The sequence below is a fragment of the Penicillium longicatenatum genome (genome assembly GCF_028827895.1).
Source record: "Penicillium longicatenatum strain IBT 33135 chromosome Unknown contig_4_segment0_segment0, whole genome shotgun sequence".
Taxonomy (NCBI): Eukaryota; Fungi; Ascomycota; class Eurotiomycetes; order Eurotiales; family Aspergillaceae; genus Penicillium; species Penicillium longicatenatum.
In genome coordinates, this window is record NW_026643122.1 from 1,861,773 (window position 1) to 1,878,045 (window position 16,273).

The following is a 16,273-nucleotide window of genomic DNA, read 5'->3' on the forward strand; positions in this document are numbered from 1 at the left end:
TGATTTCTAAGCAATGAGTCAGTCCTAATAATCAGACCCATGGAGGGGTACAAATGGGATAGAACAAGTAGCGTGGCAGAAGAAGGCATACGAGGAGAGACAGCTAGCGATGTGGCAGAGTCGCTTGTGTTGTGAACTACGGGATCGGCCGCGCTATGACCCTGTGCGATTTGAACTTCCTCGCTGTCGGTTATTATCGAAAATCTTACCAGTGAGCGTTGTGAGGGCATAAAAAGGAGGACGAACTTCGAAAGAGTGACCTGAGTGTCGACTAGCTGTTAAGGTCACGCCAGTTAATTATCCTAGTTTTGCAGGCTGATTAAACAATTTTATAAGGAACTAAGCATCTCATATGGTATTAGAATACATGACAAATCGCTTGTTCGAGACCGTCGACCCTGTTCTTACATCTGGTGCAAAGTATACTTCTAAACCTGAAAATTATAAAGACCGGAAAATGAACTTGGGAAGTGGGACCGAAGCCTGTCTGAGCGTGCGCAAAGATGGATGGTGGTTGATCCAATTTTACAGGGCGGTCAAGACAAACCCCTCCATTATCTCCTAGCTAGATCAAACAATGTCCTGAAGTCAATATGAGCACACGGAGAAGATGGGCGACCTAGGAGATCAGCTGACTACTAGATTAACCGCTAGCTCCATATGCACGGGACGCAAACTGAGACGGTGGGAGGTCTACATGTTATCCTCTGATTGGGGGTCTCACGCGGGGCCAGTGAGACAGCTAGCTTTGGTAATCTGTTATCACAGCGTATTACCTATGCTACTTGTTGACGTAGTTATCGGTATGGATACAGCAGCGGCTGGGTCCGAGCGGTGACTGCTGAGCAAACCACGGAGGCTGCCTCCTAGACGTTCACGGCCAGGCTTCATACCAATCGTCGTCGGATGGGTCTGCGCTATTCAGTGAATATACTGGGGCTGTGTACAACACTAATCTGCAAAGCAGTACGCTTCAGGAAATTCAACGTCAAAACATACTCCAAAGTTGACTAGCAAACGGGACAGATGGAGGGACAGATGGAGGACCTCGAGGAGGGTATTCGGAAGTTACGCCAGGTGCTGCGTGACCGTCCTGGTCTTTTGGTGGGGCTATACCGCCTCGGAAGTATGCTAGATTGTCGATACGAACGAACAGGACAGATGGAAGACCTCGAGGAGGCGATTCAGCTTTTTCGTCAGGCTGCGCGGGCCACTCCTGATGTTCATCCTGATCTTCCAATATTGCTATACATCTTCGGAGACACTCTCAAAAGTCGATACGAGCGAAAAGGACAGATAGAAGACCTTGAAGAGGCGATTCAGGTATCTCGTCAGGCAGTACAGATCACTCCTGATGACGATCCTAACTTTGCAGTATGGTTAAATAACCTCGGGACCAAACTCAAAAGTCGATACGAGCAAACCAGACGGATAGAAGACCCCGAAGAGGCGATTCAGGTGTCTCGTCAGGCTTTACGGGGAACTTCTGATCATGATCCCAACCTTACACTATTATCAAGTAGCCTCGGAAACATACTCCAATATCGGTACGAGCAAACAGGGCAGATAGAAGACCTCTAAGACGCGATTCAGGGGTATCTCCAGGCAGTGCAGGCCACTCATGATGATCATCCTAGCCTTTCTGCGTTACTGGGTAGCCTTGGAAACCAGCTCGGATATCGATTTCACGAAACTGGAAAAATAGCAGACCTTAACGCCATCTTATATCAAAGCTAGGTGCACTTGGACAGCAGCTTCAAAGGCGATATAAACGAAATGGATAGATAGAAGACCTCGAAGAGGTGATTCGGGTATCTCGCCGGGCAGCGAAGGCCACTCCTGATGAAGGTCCCGATCATGCAGCAGCACTAATTAATCTCGGGAATAACCTCCGGCATCGCTATGAACGAATTGGATAAATGGAAGATCTCGATGAGGCAGTTCGCGTGTCTCGTTAAGCCGTGCAGACCCTTCCTGATCGCCATCCTCAACTAGCAGGGGCTTTGAATAACCTTAGAAACAAAATCATATGTCGTTATAAAAGGACAGAATAGATAGATAATTTGGAAAGGTAATCCGGGTGTCTCGTCAGGCAGTAAATGCCACTCCTAGCGATCAGCCCGATTTTGCAGCGTGGTTAAATAACCTCGGTAACAATCTTAAAAATCGATACGAACGAATAGGATAGATGGAAGATCTCGAAGAGGCGATTTAGGTGTCTCGCCGGGCAATATAGATCACTCCTTATGACCATCCCGATCTTGCAGTATCTTTAAGTAACTTTGGGAAAAACCTTTATAATCGATATAAACAAACGGGATAGACGGGAGACCTTGGAGAAGCGATCTAAGTGTATCGCTAGGCGGTTTAGACCAAGCCGGCGCCTCCTTTAGACCGCATCCGAGCTATTATTTAGGGTCTTCGCCTCTTTTCCGAGCGAAACGATCATCGTGGTGGTTATACGCTATCTATTGACGCTATGATTCTCCTGTAGCTGGTCTATAAAAGGTCTTTGATAATATAAGATTGATAATAAATTATCTCGCATTTTTCTGGCTTAGCAACACACGCCTGCTCTCTCCCACTCTAGACTAAAAAGCCTCTTTTCGAAGCTCTAAGTTTATTAGAGAATAGACGTGGTGTTATCCTTGGTCTTCTTTTGGATGGCCGTAGTGACACATCTAAACTAAAAAAGGCCTATCCCGCCCTATGTCACCTATACGAAAGTCTTCGGCTAGAATTAAACACTTCTAACGATGGTACCGTATCTGAGAGGATAGGGGAACCTATTCCTATTAAATAGTTAAAAGCTCTTAAGGAGCTCGAAAAATGCATATAGAATATACGAAACCTTCTAGGCTTCGGTTCCTTTTAACGGGGCCTTACTATGGAGTAAATGCAAAATGCTTCTAATGAAGGTAGCATTATTGTGGTGAATATCACTAATTTAAGAAGTGATGCTATTATTATCTCTATATCTAGATTTAACCTAGTCCCTCTTCCTCGATTTAGGGCGATCGAGGCGTAAGGTTGGGTCGATAAGAAGTTGACTAAGGGTGTGAATAAATTATATCGCTAATTTTTAGCCTAGCTATGGCGGGAGTGCGTGAAACCTGTCCTCACCGAGCTTGGTTCTTGTGTTTAATCATCTCTAGAAGACCTCCTAAGGTCTAGTGGATCGGCACTAGACTTGCTAGCTCATTCCTATTTCACGCTGCGGGTGATATCTCTATAGTAGATAATACGTTCTGTCGCGTTTTATCTTCCTATACCCCTTCGATCAAAGCACTCTTATATGCTAGAGAGCGGGTTCCTACCTCTACCCCATTAGTCGAAATTCCCCTAAAGCTACTTATGGTTACTATGGTAAATATACCCGGCGCTAGTGACTTGCCCGGGGTAAAAGCCGAAAGAGCCACTGTCCTAGGGGCACTTGAAAAGTCCGTTCTTGTGGAAGTTCTCAAGCAACTGGACTCCGTAAGTGTTATTCGCTAGATTCGCGAATGCAATATTACCCATTTCGCTTGCCACGGAACCTTAGACTCGCATGATCCCTCTTAAAGTGGCCTTTTACTGTAGACTGCCACCGTAAATCCAAGACAGGATATCCTAAGCGTTCTTAAACTCTACGAAGCCCACGCAGCGCTTGGAAAGATTGCATACCTCTCTGCATGCTCGACTGTAGAAAATCAAACTGCAAATCTGATCGATGAGGTCCTCCATGTTGTGAGTGGCTTCCAGGTCGCCGGATTCAGACACGTAATAGGGACTTTGTAGCCATCTAATGACAGTGTATGCGTGGAGGTTGCGAGGTCGTTTTATGCCGAGCTTTGTCGGAATGGTAATCTTGAATGCACTGACAGGGATGTCGCCATGGCACTTCATCAAGCGGTCTCGGCCGTTTCGACGAGTGTTGACTATGAAAAACGGCCGTTACGTTGGGCGCAGTATGTCCATTATGGTGCTTGAGCATAGACCAGTGATGTCGCTCTTTTTGCTACCTAATATGTACAGAGAAAGTCCCAAGACCTGCGCATACGGACGGGAGTGGTGACATCTTCCCAGGTTGCCAAATTCTCAAGGCCCTTCTATCTCCCGACGATTATTTGACTTGTATGTAAATGGCTTCATCAAATTTCGTGTAGTACTTTTCCTTGGACTAGTGTCAAATAGTACCTCTGGCTGATCTCAACAGCTAAGTGTCGCTTAGTAAGCAGTTTCAACGTAAAAGTTGAGTTGCAATTCAAACCAACCCATATGTCAGCCTCAGATGAATTCTGTTCAAGTTGCACAGCTGTCATCTAAGCTATCCCTGTGGATTCCTTCGAATTGCTTAATATGGTAGGCAATCATCATGAAGTGCGATACATTTTGAGGGTGGTAATGTACTGAGGAAAGTGGCAAAAAATGACTGTATTCAAGAATGAACAAATGGCGCTATAGACAATAACGCTGTGGATGAAGTCACTTCTTTCTCCTGCCCCCACATCTTAGTCAACAATGCCATCTCCATCCAAGTTTCATTGTTTCAGTTTGAAGGAGCTGATAAGCATTGTAAGCTCTACCGGGCCGTGAATAGAATTTGGAATACCTGATCTAAAGTGGGCCTACAGTGGGGTTTGAATTCTGACCACAGTAACGAGTATTAGATATGAATACTCAATGTTGATCATTCAATGTCATTATGAAGCTAGTTTTAAGTACCATACTTTCATTGAGAATCAGACGCCTCTCACGTGAGAGGCACCGTCGAAGGCACGCCATGGCGCGAGATGTAGACTAAGACGCGACCGGCGTGCAAGTTCCCGCGTTATTGTGGGGTAGTAGGTCTTAGCCCTTCTTCGGAATCGAACAACCCCGGAATAGAAGTTCCAAGCCCCGGATTTATTTTGATTTCTGGAGTAAATGACCAATCTATGAGTAACAGAAATGTCATAAGTAACAAATTGTGCAATCTTATCATAAACGGGCAAATGGAGGGGCCCCGGGGGGTACAGGAACTGCTGAGCCGGGCCGGTGGTTTATATAGTCGGCCGGGCCGGGCACAACCCGGAGTTCTTCATCAGGGAGGCAACCGCTCCGGACTGAAAGTTTCTGTAAATTACACGTTTGGGGGTTCGTTTCTTTCAAGGGTTTCCCAAAAGTTTATGACCAACCTAAAAAGCCTAATTCTGCCACCCTTGTCATTTTGTCGATATAAGGCCATCATAGCTCATTTCTTTAAGAATTATAGATTAAACTAGCAATCGCGTGCATGTTAGCCATCATAACTCTTTTCCCAACATCCCACTGCTCTTTTCTAGAGCGTGTATAGCCGCGCTTAACCATTCAAAAAGGGCGGCCAGAGCCGGCGGTCGCAGACTTTCCGAGCGCCACCATACAGCCATAACCAGAAGATCAGTTCTCGGTCGCTACCCGCTACAGGAATGTTCCGCAGGTGGATGCAGGAACGCGTTCAAACATGTATCCGCCATTCACCGGTGCCATCTAGGGGCAGACCAACACATATACACTCCACAAAAGTGGAACTCACAGTACCCCGGAGATAGCGGAATCAAATAACGATTTTCGAAGGAATCCCGTAAGAAGTTTGTACCCTAAGGTAATTTCCATCGCCACACGCCAAGAAAAAAAATGGGTCGATATATTCTCCCCAACTTTGGGCACCTCCACGTCCGCGACTTTTGGCTTCTTGCTTCCTTCCCTTCTCTCGTCTAGAAGGTTGCTGGTTTTGTCTTTCCATCAATTTTTGAGATATCATGACCGCATCACAGCTACCTGGCTCTAGCCCGCCTGACATCGAGGTATATGATGATTCGATGGAGACGGAAAAGTTGGAGAAGCCTCCTATCGTGGAAGATCCTTTTGGAAATGAAGAATCCGGGGAAGTGAAGTACCGTGTGATGAAGTGGTGGTAGGTTTTCTGTTCTCTTGTGAAATGTATCAAGGATCCCGGAGTTTAACATTGTCACAGGCAAGCTGGAATGCGTAAGAGTCCACCATTGAAGCTGGTCGACATTGATCAATTATCATTCTAACCCGTAATCCAGTTATGGTCGCTGAAAATATCTCACTTGGTATCATGTCTCTACCGTCTGCCGTGGCAACCCTCGGAATTGTCCCGTAAGAAATCTTGACACAGACGCGCTGCTTACCGAACGCTAAACAATCACAGGGCACTTCTCCTCATTCTCGGTCTATCAGGCATCTCTTGGTACACCGGTTACGTCTGTGGCCAGTTCAAGCTGCGCTATCCTCAAGTGCACAGTATGGGTGACGCTGGCGAGCTTCTGATGGGTCCTATCGGACGAGAGATCTGTTACTTCGGCCAGCTGCTATTCATTATTTTCCTGATGGCTAGCCACATTCTCACCTTCACCGTGACATTCAACACCATTACAGACCACGGCACCTGCACCATCGTCTTCGGAGTTGTGGGATTGGTCGCGTGCTCCATTGCTTCCCTCCCGCGGACCTCAGGGAAGGTCTTCATGATGTCCACCATCTCTGCCGCCAGTATTTTGATCGCCACGATCGTTACTATGATTTCCGTCGCAGTCCAGGAGCCTGTCGGCGTCGTGAACGATATCACCACCCACCCTACTTTCGTTAACGGTTTCTTGGCCGTGACCAACATCGTCTTCGCTTTCATCGCCCACGTGTCTTTCTTCGGTATTATCTCGGAGATGGAGGACCCCCGCCAGTTCCCCAAGTCCCTCGCCATGCTTCAGATTGTCGACACTACGATGTATGTTGTGGCCGCGATGGTCATTTACTGCTACGTGGGACCGGACGTTTCGTCTCCCGCTCTTTCGGCTGCCGGACCTGTGATGAAGAAGGTCGCATATGGTCTTGCCATTCCCACAGTACGTCTTGCCCACCCCAGTAGCGTCTCGAAATATTTAGTAACTTTGACAGGTTATTGTTGCTGGTGTCGTTTTTGGACACGTTGCATGCAAGTACATTTATGTCCGCATTTTCCGAGGTGACCGCTCCCACCACATGCACCAGCGGAGTCTTCTTGCTACTGGTACTTGGGTTGCCATCTGTCTGAGCACCTGGACTATTGCCTGGGTCATCGCTGAGTCGATCCCCGTCTTCAACGATTTGTTGAGTTTGATTGTATGTCTCCTGTCTACTTTCCGTTTTTGTGCATTGCTAACTTTGTTGTCTCACAGAGTGCTCTCTTTGGAAGTTGGTTCAGCTGTAAGTCTAATAATCCGATATTGATCTCATTGTTCAAACGAATACTAACTCTATAAAGACGGCCTGCCAGCCATGTTTTGGCTGCTCATGAACAAGGGACAGTGGTGGTCGTCACCGAAAAAGATCTTCCTCACCATCATCAACTTCCTGATTCTAGGAATCGCTTGCGCTATTGTAAGTTTCTCGACATTTTGCAATCTACTGGGTGAATGGCACGCTGACTGTAATAGTGTGGATTGGGACTTTATGTCTCTGGCAAGTCTATTCACGACAGCTCCTCAAACTCCAGCTGGACTTGTGCTAGCAATGCTGTATAGTGTGTACGTCTACTTGTATATAGATTTAGATGTTACGTGATAGATAGACGACTTAGCAAAATTGTTGTATTGTACAATTGGTTTCCCAATGTTCAAGATATATATGAAGATTTATATATACAAACTCTATCAGCTGCTCAACAAGCAGGAGAATGAAAGAATGGTAAAAGGAAAGATACGGGAAGGGGACGAAGTAGTCGGCTAAATTGAAAGGCAAGACATTTAGGAGCTTGATTTAAAAGGGCATCCAGGGTCCCGAACAAAAAGTGCGGTAAAGTCACCCAAATCAGTGCTTACCACTGCTTGAGGGTGGCCTCCCAGCGCTTGATGAAGTTAATGCGGGCCGCGCTCTTGGACAGAACACCAGCACCCCAGGAGTTGCCAAGCCACATGACGTTCTTGTCCTCGGTAGTAGTGGGCCAGTGGGTCAATCCATCACCGTTGGGGTTTCCTGTCTTGATGAAGTTGGCCCAGTAGTTGGACATCTTCTCCTCGATACGGTAGTCAAGAGGGGTCCAGGTGACGTTCGAGTAGTCAGAGTAAGGGATGTTGTTGAACACGTACCACAACTCACTGCCGTGGTAAGCGCCAGAAGTGGCATCCTCAGCAGGAGTGTGTGTCCAGTAATAGGTGTAGACATTGCTCTTGGCACCACCAGCGGTCCAGTCGACACCCCAGCGCCAAGTACCAACACGGCTCAGATCACGGAAAAGCTCGTTGCTGTTCTCGTTGGCCTCGGTCTCGTTGTTGACAGGATAGAGAGTGAAGAACTCCTCGGCGAAATCGCCGAACATCTCAGAGTAAAGCTTCTTGTATTCGGCGACTGTGAAACCGGGACTAGTGGAAGCACCGGACTCATCGGCGTTGTTACCAGTCAGAATAGGAACGTCAGCGTGAGCGTTCAGGTCAAGGGCCTGGCCGTAGGTGTGAGTGAGAACGTATCCGTCGATGTTGGGGCGCCAGAGAGGAGGCTCCATGAAGGAGCTGGTCAGGTTCTCGAACTGGGTGCCCTCAAAGATAGTATCACTGAGGGAGCCACCGTAGCTAATGATATCCTCCATAGGCAGCTTCCGCATCTCAGCAATAGAGGAGGCTTTCATCTCCTTGACAAATGTCACACCCTCGGACTCAGCAGCGGCCTTGGTGCGGTAGCTGGTGGCGTTACTGCCGGTAATGGGGTCGTGAGGGCCACGAGCACCAGACTCGGAGATTACACCGTTTATCAGGTTCTTGGAGAGAGGGGAGAACATCATATCGAGCGAGCTGGAAGATCCGGCAGATTGGCCACCAACGGTGACCTGGTTGGGGTTTCCACCGAACTGGGCAATGTTTTCCTGCACCCAGCGCAGAGCAAACTGCTGGTCCAGCAGACCGTAGTTTCCAGAGCTGTTGTGGCCGGACTCGGCAGAGAGTTCGGGGTGGGCGAAGAATCCAAAAGGACCGACACGGTAATTCATGGTGACAACAATGATGTCCTTGCTGGCAAGGCCTGAGCCATCGTAGGTAGCGACATCGCCAGATCCGGCCTCAAAGCGACCTCCGTAGATCCAGAAGTAGACAGGCAGGTTCTTCGAGGTCAAATCGCTGGTGTCATTGTAGGTGGGGGTCCAAATGTTGAGGAACAAGCAGTCCTCGCTAGTGATGTTGGAGGCAGCGTTGAAGATTCCAGCAGAGGAGGAAGTCGCCTGTGCGCACTGAGGGCCCCAGGAGTCGGCCTTGTGAACGCCCGACCAGGCCTTGCGGGCCTTGGGAGCCTTCCAACGGTTTTCACCGCCGGTAGCGGCGGCAAAGGGGATACCCTTGTAGACGGTGATTTCGTCACGGAATTCAGAGGCGATACCTTGGACAGAACCCTTGTTGGTCTTGATCACAGGGTACTTGGAGGTGGAATGACGGATGGGCTCGGCAGTAGCCAGAGCTGAGCTGAGGGCCAACCCAGCCAGGAGGGAAGAAAAATGCATAGCTGAAAGGAAGCTTAACGAAAGGATGGGAGGAAAAATCCAGAGAAAGGATATCAAAACATCTTTAGATAATCTTTGACTCTCCTTGCGGAAGGTTAGAACATAGTTCTGCAGACCGCGCCACGTTAGAATGATGGAGACATGAAACGTACGCTATCGCCCACGTCATCGAATAATATTTTGAATTAGCCTATATGACCCATTAAAGGAGGCGGGTATGAAAGCCTCGGGCTGGTCTGAGGAATAACCTCCCCAGGACCTTGGCGATCCCGACCGATTGTGGGTCTCGGAGATCGAGAAAACTCGCCTTTGCATTCCGAATCGGGAAACCGAGGCCGCAAACCCGCAGCAACCACCGTTAAACAGCGGGAGCCGCGTGTCCAAAGCCCGGAGACAATATGCCGGAAACTGGGCACGGCTTGAGATATACACGCATGGATGCGCTAAACAGGAGTTTGATCTTCACTATTAGTTGGTTCATTGTATTACGAGGTTTGTCATCAGCCAACTGGGTTTCATGAACTTTTGATGCTGTTTCAAAATGACACATAGAAACATGCGCTGGTCTTTTTATCACTGCTTTGCTTTACTTGTATAATATAATGACGTCTATTTGTTGATTGGTCAGCTATAATGATGCAGTTGTGTTCATTTGCTAGTAAGAACGCTAAATCAACCCCCGTGGCTACATGTTGGTCCGTATAGACATGATGTAGAGATAACGATGCAGAGACGTGTGCTCTCCCCACTTATCTAGTTCGCTAGCGTTAAATTGTGAGTAGCTCGAAGATATGCTTTTTAAAGCTACTTTTGGCTAGCTTGCAACTAGTAACATAATCGCGTTTTAGATCGAAGTACTGCAACTTTAGCGTTTCGGAATTAAATTTGAACACCTACACTTTGTGTTAAAGCAGTTTTTTTGAGTCAAATTTTTGAATAAACTTGAAGGAAGATGTTAGTAGATAGTGCATGCTTTGCAAATTCGATATAAAATGGAATGATGGGTTGTTGGGTGTTTGCCGTCACAGAAGCACCGACGGCTTTTTTGAACCGAGCATTAGACCCGCTAACATGAGTTGAAGCTCAAACTAACCCTCAGGGAACTTGGATTCTCCTCTGTATTTGTGTCTGGATCAATAAGACAGTAGGCGATTTATCCTGGCCAACACGTGACGGTCCCTAGGTCAGGTGATTGGTTAACACCACTCACTGCTCCCGGAATTCCAACCCTTCATGGGCAGAACTCTTCCACCTGAGCAAAGAATTTGACCTGAATACTGATTTCACCAAGGTTGGACAAGCATGGAAGAGCAGCAGAACATTTGAGACCCCAACTAATAGGATACTTGGAAATTCTCAAACATCTCTGCGCTCTTCTCATGGGCTCTGCCTTCATCTCCTTCGATCGTCTTCTTCGACTAGACAATTGAAAATGTGAGGAATGTGTGAGAGCAAAGTTTTGGTGAAATTTGAATTAGAATTGAAATAGAAGGACATGTAGACCAATTACTCTATCAAGTAATACTTGAATTTCGTCTGATAAATGGCTCCTACGTGCAGGTGTTACCTAATGGTATTGCTGACAATGCAAGGTGTGTTTCTTCTGGAAAGTTGCGTCTGGAGGGGAAAGGAAAAGGTTGAGCATTCACTGCTTTCCATCGCCCCAAGTGACAAGTTCAGCTCCATTTAGGTCATCCAGTAACCTATAAGCCAAATTAGAAGAACCATTAGCGAATATTTCGAGGACTGTGGCGGGAAGACACGAATACCTGCCTGCATTGGCTCATTATGCGCCTTGATTTCAACGAGCCAGTCAGATCGAATGAGGTCTGGGAATGCTGCTGCAGAGTCCAGGTCACACGGTCGAATGATGGTGGAGAACCGGACACGGCGGTTTAGGAAACGCCGATCGAGGCAATTCCAGTGCTTTTGGTCTTGTCAACCCTACAATCCAGGAGCTCTTTTGTCGGTTCAAAGACTAAGAAGGCAGTGTTAATGTACATCATCGATGATTTGATTCTCTTCATGGGAACAAGACTCTTGTTGGGATGGAAGATAGTGGATCCGGCTTTTGATCGTGTGCACTAGTGCCTGAATTCCCAGGCTGCATTCCCGAGTGTCTCATCCTCACACGATCTCTCATTCTTCCCCCTCATTTTGTTGATCCCTCGTGTTTTAGGGCCTTCCTAATCCAATAAATCTCTACTACCATTGACCTTTACAGAAACCCCTGCCGGATTATTGCAGGGAGTTCCTCCCACAAAAAGACAAAAGCGGGGATCCATGTTAGACCCAAGCACTTAACAGTCGCGTGGGCGAATTGTATGGGGTACAAGGCGATAATGATGTTCCCCGCAAACCTTTGAAAGCGAATCCAGGGTGGTTCCATGGTTCCGGCTCTGATCAGCCAATGATGTCACGCAACCGTATCCGTAATGACCACAACATCGCCCCAGGTGGAAAGGTAGATTACATGTACGAGTCATCACACCACAACCTTATGATGGCTTTCCCCGCATTCTCGGGCCATACTTAAACCAGACTTGGCCCCAAATTCAATTGCCATCAATATTCAGGATTTACCACTTACACACAATTCACACGCTTAACACCGACACAATGTCTACCGATCTGGATACCCGGTACAATACCCAATGGGTCGAATTCCACATCCGGGATCGCCTGGAGAATGGCCAGGTCACTGTGCATCATACTGTCATTGAAGAGTATCGCTCCTTCTCTCTCCAGGAATCCCAATACTTGTACATTTGTACTAATACCTAGCAGCGGCGAGTTCTATAGTCCCGGGAACCGTCGCAAGTCCCTCACCGAAGAGGAGATCGACGAGATCGTGATCCCATCGGACGGCATCGGTGAGATCAGTGCGGGAGGCCGCCGTGGTAGTGAAGGCCGCCTGGATCTTTTTCATGACGATGCTAAGATTTGTGAGCTTCATTGGGAGAATCGTGGAGGAAATCATGTCAACTTGGTCGAGGTGTTGGACAATTGTGACAAGTATAGAGTCGAGTGCGGGGGATGGAGTCCCGAGGTGGGGCCCTTGGGACATGTATTCGTGGATATTTCGAGCAAGAAGAAGTAGCCTTCTGGGCAACTGTAAAAGTGGGAGGAGACGACGCAAGGGCCTCTTCTCCGCTTTTCTTCGGGTCGATCAGCCGCCCCACTGATCTTTGTGACTTATGACTAGTTTATGTTGAACGAAATTTATTTACTCAAAATATCACGTTACGTTCAGACCCCTTGGTATGATCCTTAAAATAGGGGAATGGATCTCAATGGAATCAGAATTTTAACCTGGCGTTTCAGGCATGACATTCAGGTGTCAGGTGTCCCCTCCCTTGCCTGAAGCAAACCTCGGGTCTTAAGTCCGGTTTTTCTCCAAGCGGACCGATGTACTGCAAGCTCTGGAATTTTATAGTAGATTAATCCACCGCATACGTATCTCTCATCGGTAGACATGTTGTTGTTTGTGGTGCTCCCCTAATTCAAAGGTTGCAGGATCAGAGGTGGTGGCGTTGTAGACCTCTCAAAGCGGGCTAGCGTATAAGTGGCGCGTTTACCTTGCCGACGGCCTCATTGGTTACATTACCATCGGTGTCAACAAGAGTGCCTCTGCTATTTCCACGACTGGTGGTCAGGTCAATGTCCAGGGTTACATTCCTACCGTATCCTTGACTAGTGGTGCCCAGGCTGCTGCAAATACCAATGACCTTGCTCAAGGCTACCGTGCCAATGGTATGAAGAGGGCTATTTAAACGCTTTTTTCGTCCATGGCCTTATATCTCAGCTTTCGAGAACGTGTATTGGTATGGAATGTAACTTGTGTTTTTGCACATACTTACATATAGCTTTGATCTAAAATACATTATACTACGGGTACTGTAATGTGCTCCATTTAATCCCAACCGGTCTCAATTTCCATCTTATTGGAATATTTCCTGGATGTAGGTACTTACGTGTTGCTAAGATGCACGTGAGAATTATTTTGAGTAAACAATAACAAATCCATTCATAGATGATAAATAACAACATAGAAGCAATATTAGAAGAAATGCATTAATAATAGAACAAGGACCCAAGAGATCATCTCGCTCTCCAGCAAAGGCGCCAGGAACATCTCCAGCAAGTATTCAACCCCCTGATGGATAGTGACCATTCAGTTGAATGGGTTCTCGATATCAGCAGCGTTCTCGACTTTTGGATCGACCTCCAAGGTGCAAATAGGCTTGCTAACCAGGGCTACGGGCTTCTTGGCTGTAGGATCGGCCTGGAATTCGCACATGAAAGGCTTGGCCAGGAAGATCCCATCACAGGAGTCTTTCTCCTCGGTCGACAACCAGCCGCCGTCAGCACGAATGGTCTGCAGAGTATGCCAGTGGGACTTGGCATGCTCATTAGCGGCAAAGACCTGCTCCTTAGCAGCCTCAACATCGATCTTAGCCTCGTTCAGCTTGCCAAGGAGACTTTGAATTTCCAGCTGCGCGTCCTTTTCCTTCTTCGTGAGCTGATTCAGCTGCTCTTCCAATGTTGCCTTCACTCCTTGCGAGACACCAAGGTCCGTCTCAGCCTTTTGCAGTTGCGCGCGAATGTTCTTGACAAGCTCATCAAGCTGCGATTGCTTGCTATTAAGGCGGGCATTGTCCGCCTCGAGTTCTGCAAGTTTGGTCTTTGCGCTTAGAAGATCAGTCTCAGCCTTGGTCTTGGCAGCTTTTTCGACGTCGAGTGCAGTCTGCAGTTGTGTGACGAGGGCTTCGCGCTTTTTGTCTTCCTCATCATCGATGCTCTTCCACATCTCGAACGCGGCGATCAGCTCGCTCTTCTCTCCCTTGTACTCCTCAATGAGCTTCTTGACCTGCTTCTCAAGACTCTCCACGCCGGATCTCAGCTTCTCATTCTCCTTTGTCAGGTTCCAGATCTCGGTCTGTTTCTCTGAGATGCTCGCCTTGAAGGCCTCGATCTGCTTATCATCCCGCTTATTGTGTCCCTCGAGGAACCTGTTGCGGCTCGTAAGTTGAGCATTTTTGCCCCTCAGGTCGTGATTATCATCAATGAGATCGTGCACCTTGGTCTGGAGCTCCTGGATGCGGAGAGCGAGCTCCTCGTTTTTCTTTTCAGCACGGCTAGTCGAGAGCTTTTCCTTGGCGGCATTCTGTGATTGGCCAAAGTTAGCTTGAGCGATGGGCCACTGAAAGCACAGAAGAGTCTTACCTGTTCCTGAAGCAGGGCCATCCATCCAAGTCGCTGGACAAAGGCATCGGTCCAGGCAACCATGCTCCTCAGCTCCTGGGGAAATGGGAGGGCACCAAGAACCTCGGGGAATTGAGCCGGTTTGACATGCTTGACGCACTCGAAGCTGCGAATCTCGGTCTGGATTCTAATCTGTGTCTTGCTGGACACATTCTTGCCATTCAAGACGGTCTGGCCGGTGATGAAGTCCTTCGAAGCATTGCTTGCCTTCAAAGCCGCGACACCGTTCCCATTGGCACCATTGGTGCCATTGGTACCGTTGGTAGCCTGAACAGTCTTGACTGGTGCCGGAACACTGGCAGTGTCATTTGAGCTGCTGGGAGAGTCAGCACGACCCTTTCGCTTTCTAATCTGAGAAGATGAGGCTGACATTGTGGTGTCCTTGGAAGGAGCCATTGCGATAATTCTGTTTGATGAAGTTGGAAGAACTGTGTGATTGTCGTTGCTGTCTGAACAAATTCATGGCAGGAAATGACGCTGTATATATACCTTTCTGCTGTTGGTGTTTTGATCCGGATTGATAATCCGTCAAATAGTGTTCTTCTAATCAAGGACTATTTCGTCGACAATTATCTCCGCTTTAGACGTGATTCGGCACGGGCCGCCCCACATGTCGGCTCGAGTGAACGACTTGACATCTTCAAGCTTGTTCCTGCAGATGTGGGGCAGCTGAAAGGCCCGATGGCGTCGGTTCTAAACTCCTTCGCCTCAAATCTCCAAAAGTGATAGTCTCATGAAGCGGGGGTGCCCTCTCGCTATTGGCGGTTGCTGCGCCATCAACATTCAACCATTGAAGAATCTGGAGACTCGTCAAACTCTCTGCAAATAATCAGCCTCGGTCATGCCGATGATATTCCTCTTTCGTGGCGCTGCGCAGCTCCCTTTTCTCCTATATTCTGCATCAGATGATTCTGTCGGCGCGTACGATGAGCCATAGCCCGGGCTAGCCGTTAAGGCTTTCGTGATTATCTCAAGATGTAAGACATGACTCGTTGCACTCTTCAGATATCGCAAACAGAAGCGAGCACATCACCCATGTCAGCTGTAGTATCATCGACCGAAAAATTTTATTGGTCAGACTTCTGGCTATTAGCACTGCCAGTGCTAGAGTTGCGAATAGATGTGATGTGGATTACGTGTACATATGGAAGTACGGAGGCCCCTTCACACCCTACGAGTTCTTAATCCATAACTGTCCAATTTACATTAAGCAAGTCGTAAAGTCAATAAGATGAGTAATAGAAGAAATCAGACATAAAGTTATTTGCATTTGTCATCTACGAAACACAGATAAAGGCAAAGCATATATAACGGTGGTCAGCATCCTTTAAATGATGACTAGCGAGAGATTTCGACCGTCAACAGGCTCTGCAAGCCTTTGGCCAAGGGAACATAATCAGATGCAGTGCACGCTATGGCATCAGTACGTCATGCCTTCCAACTTGTGATGACCATGTTCAGCTGTCGAGGATTCTTGGCCTCACTAATTCAGTCTTTATTTCCGCTTTACTCATTCGCTGTGGG

The 16,273-nt window shown here is 47.7% G+C and overlaps 6 protein-coding genes across 6 annotated transcripts; 4 read left to right on the forward strand and 2 right to left on the reverse strand.

Annotated features, from left to right (window-relative positions):
• Positions 1-1,026: 1,026 nt before the first annotated feature.
• On the forward strand, positions 1,027-1,581 carry N7484_007525 (uncharacterized protein; the record flags this gene model as incomplete). Its single annotated transcript, XM_057117912.1, has 1 exon — positions 1,027-1,581. The coding sequence occupies one exon, from the start codon at positions 1,027-1,029 to the stop codon at positions 1,579-1,581; it is 555 nt and encodes a 184-aa protein (XP_056970947.1).
• Positions 1,582-5,759: 4,178 nt separating this feature from the next.
• Positions 5,760-7,523, forward strand: N7484_007526 (uncharacterized protein; the record flags this gene model as incomplete). Its single annotated transcript, XM_057117913.1, has 8 exons — positions 5,760-5,914; positions 5,975-5,988; positions 6,051-6,123; positions 6,176-6,866; positions 6,919-7,122; positions 7,179-7,206; positions 7,265-7,380; positions 7,437-7,523. The coding sequence occupies 8 exons, from the start codon at positions 5,760-5,762 to the stop codon at positions 7,521-7,523; spliced, it is 1,368 nt and encodes a 455-aa protein (XP_056970948.1).
• Positions 7,524-7,816: 293 nt separating this feature from the next.
• N7484_007527 (carboxylesterase/lipase family protein) lies at positions 7,817-9,484 on the reverse strand (the record flags this gene model as incomplete). Its single annotated transcript, XM_057117914.1, has 1 exon — positions 7,817-9,484. The coding sequence occupies one exon, from the start codon at positions 9,482-9,484 to the stop codon at positions 7,817-7,819; it is 1,668 nt and encodes a 555-aa protein (XP_056970949.1).
• A 2,619-nt stretch (positions 9,485-12,103) lies between these two features.
• N7484_007528 (aegerolysin family protein) lies at positions 12,104-12,584 on the forward strand (the record flags this gene model as incomplete). The annotated part of the gene is made up of 2 exons (XM_057117915.1): positions 12,104-12,246; positions 12,269-12,584. The coding sequence occupies 2 exons, from the start codon at positions 12,104-12,106 to the stop codon at positions 12,582-12,584; spliced, it is 459 nt and encodes a 152-aa protein (XP_056970950.1).
• A 375-nt stretch (positions 12,585-12,959) lies between these two features.
• N7484_007529 (uncharacterized protein) lies at positions 12,960-13,257 on the forward strand (the record flags this gene model as incomplete). The annotated part of the gene is made up of 2 exons (XM_057117916.1): positions 12,960-12,967; positions 13,035-13,257. The coding sequence occupies 2 exons, from the start codon at positions 12,960-12,962 to the stop codon at positions 13,255-13,257; spliced, it is 231 nt and encodes a 76-aa protein (XP_056970951.1).
• Positions 13,258-13,658: 401 nt separating this feature from the next.
• N7484_007530 (uncharacterized protein) lies at positions 13,659-15,145 on the reverse strand (the record flags this gene model as incomplete). The annotated part of the gene is made up of 2 exons (XM_057117917.1): positions 13,659-14,651; positions 14,711-15,145. The coding sequence occupies 2 exons, from the start codon at positions 15,143-15,145 to the stop codon at positions 13,659-13,661; spliced, it is 1,428 nt and encodes a 475-aa protein (XP_056970952.1).
• Between the last annotated feature and the right edge of the window lie 1,128 nt (positions 15,146-16,273).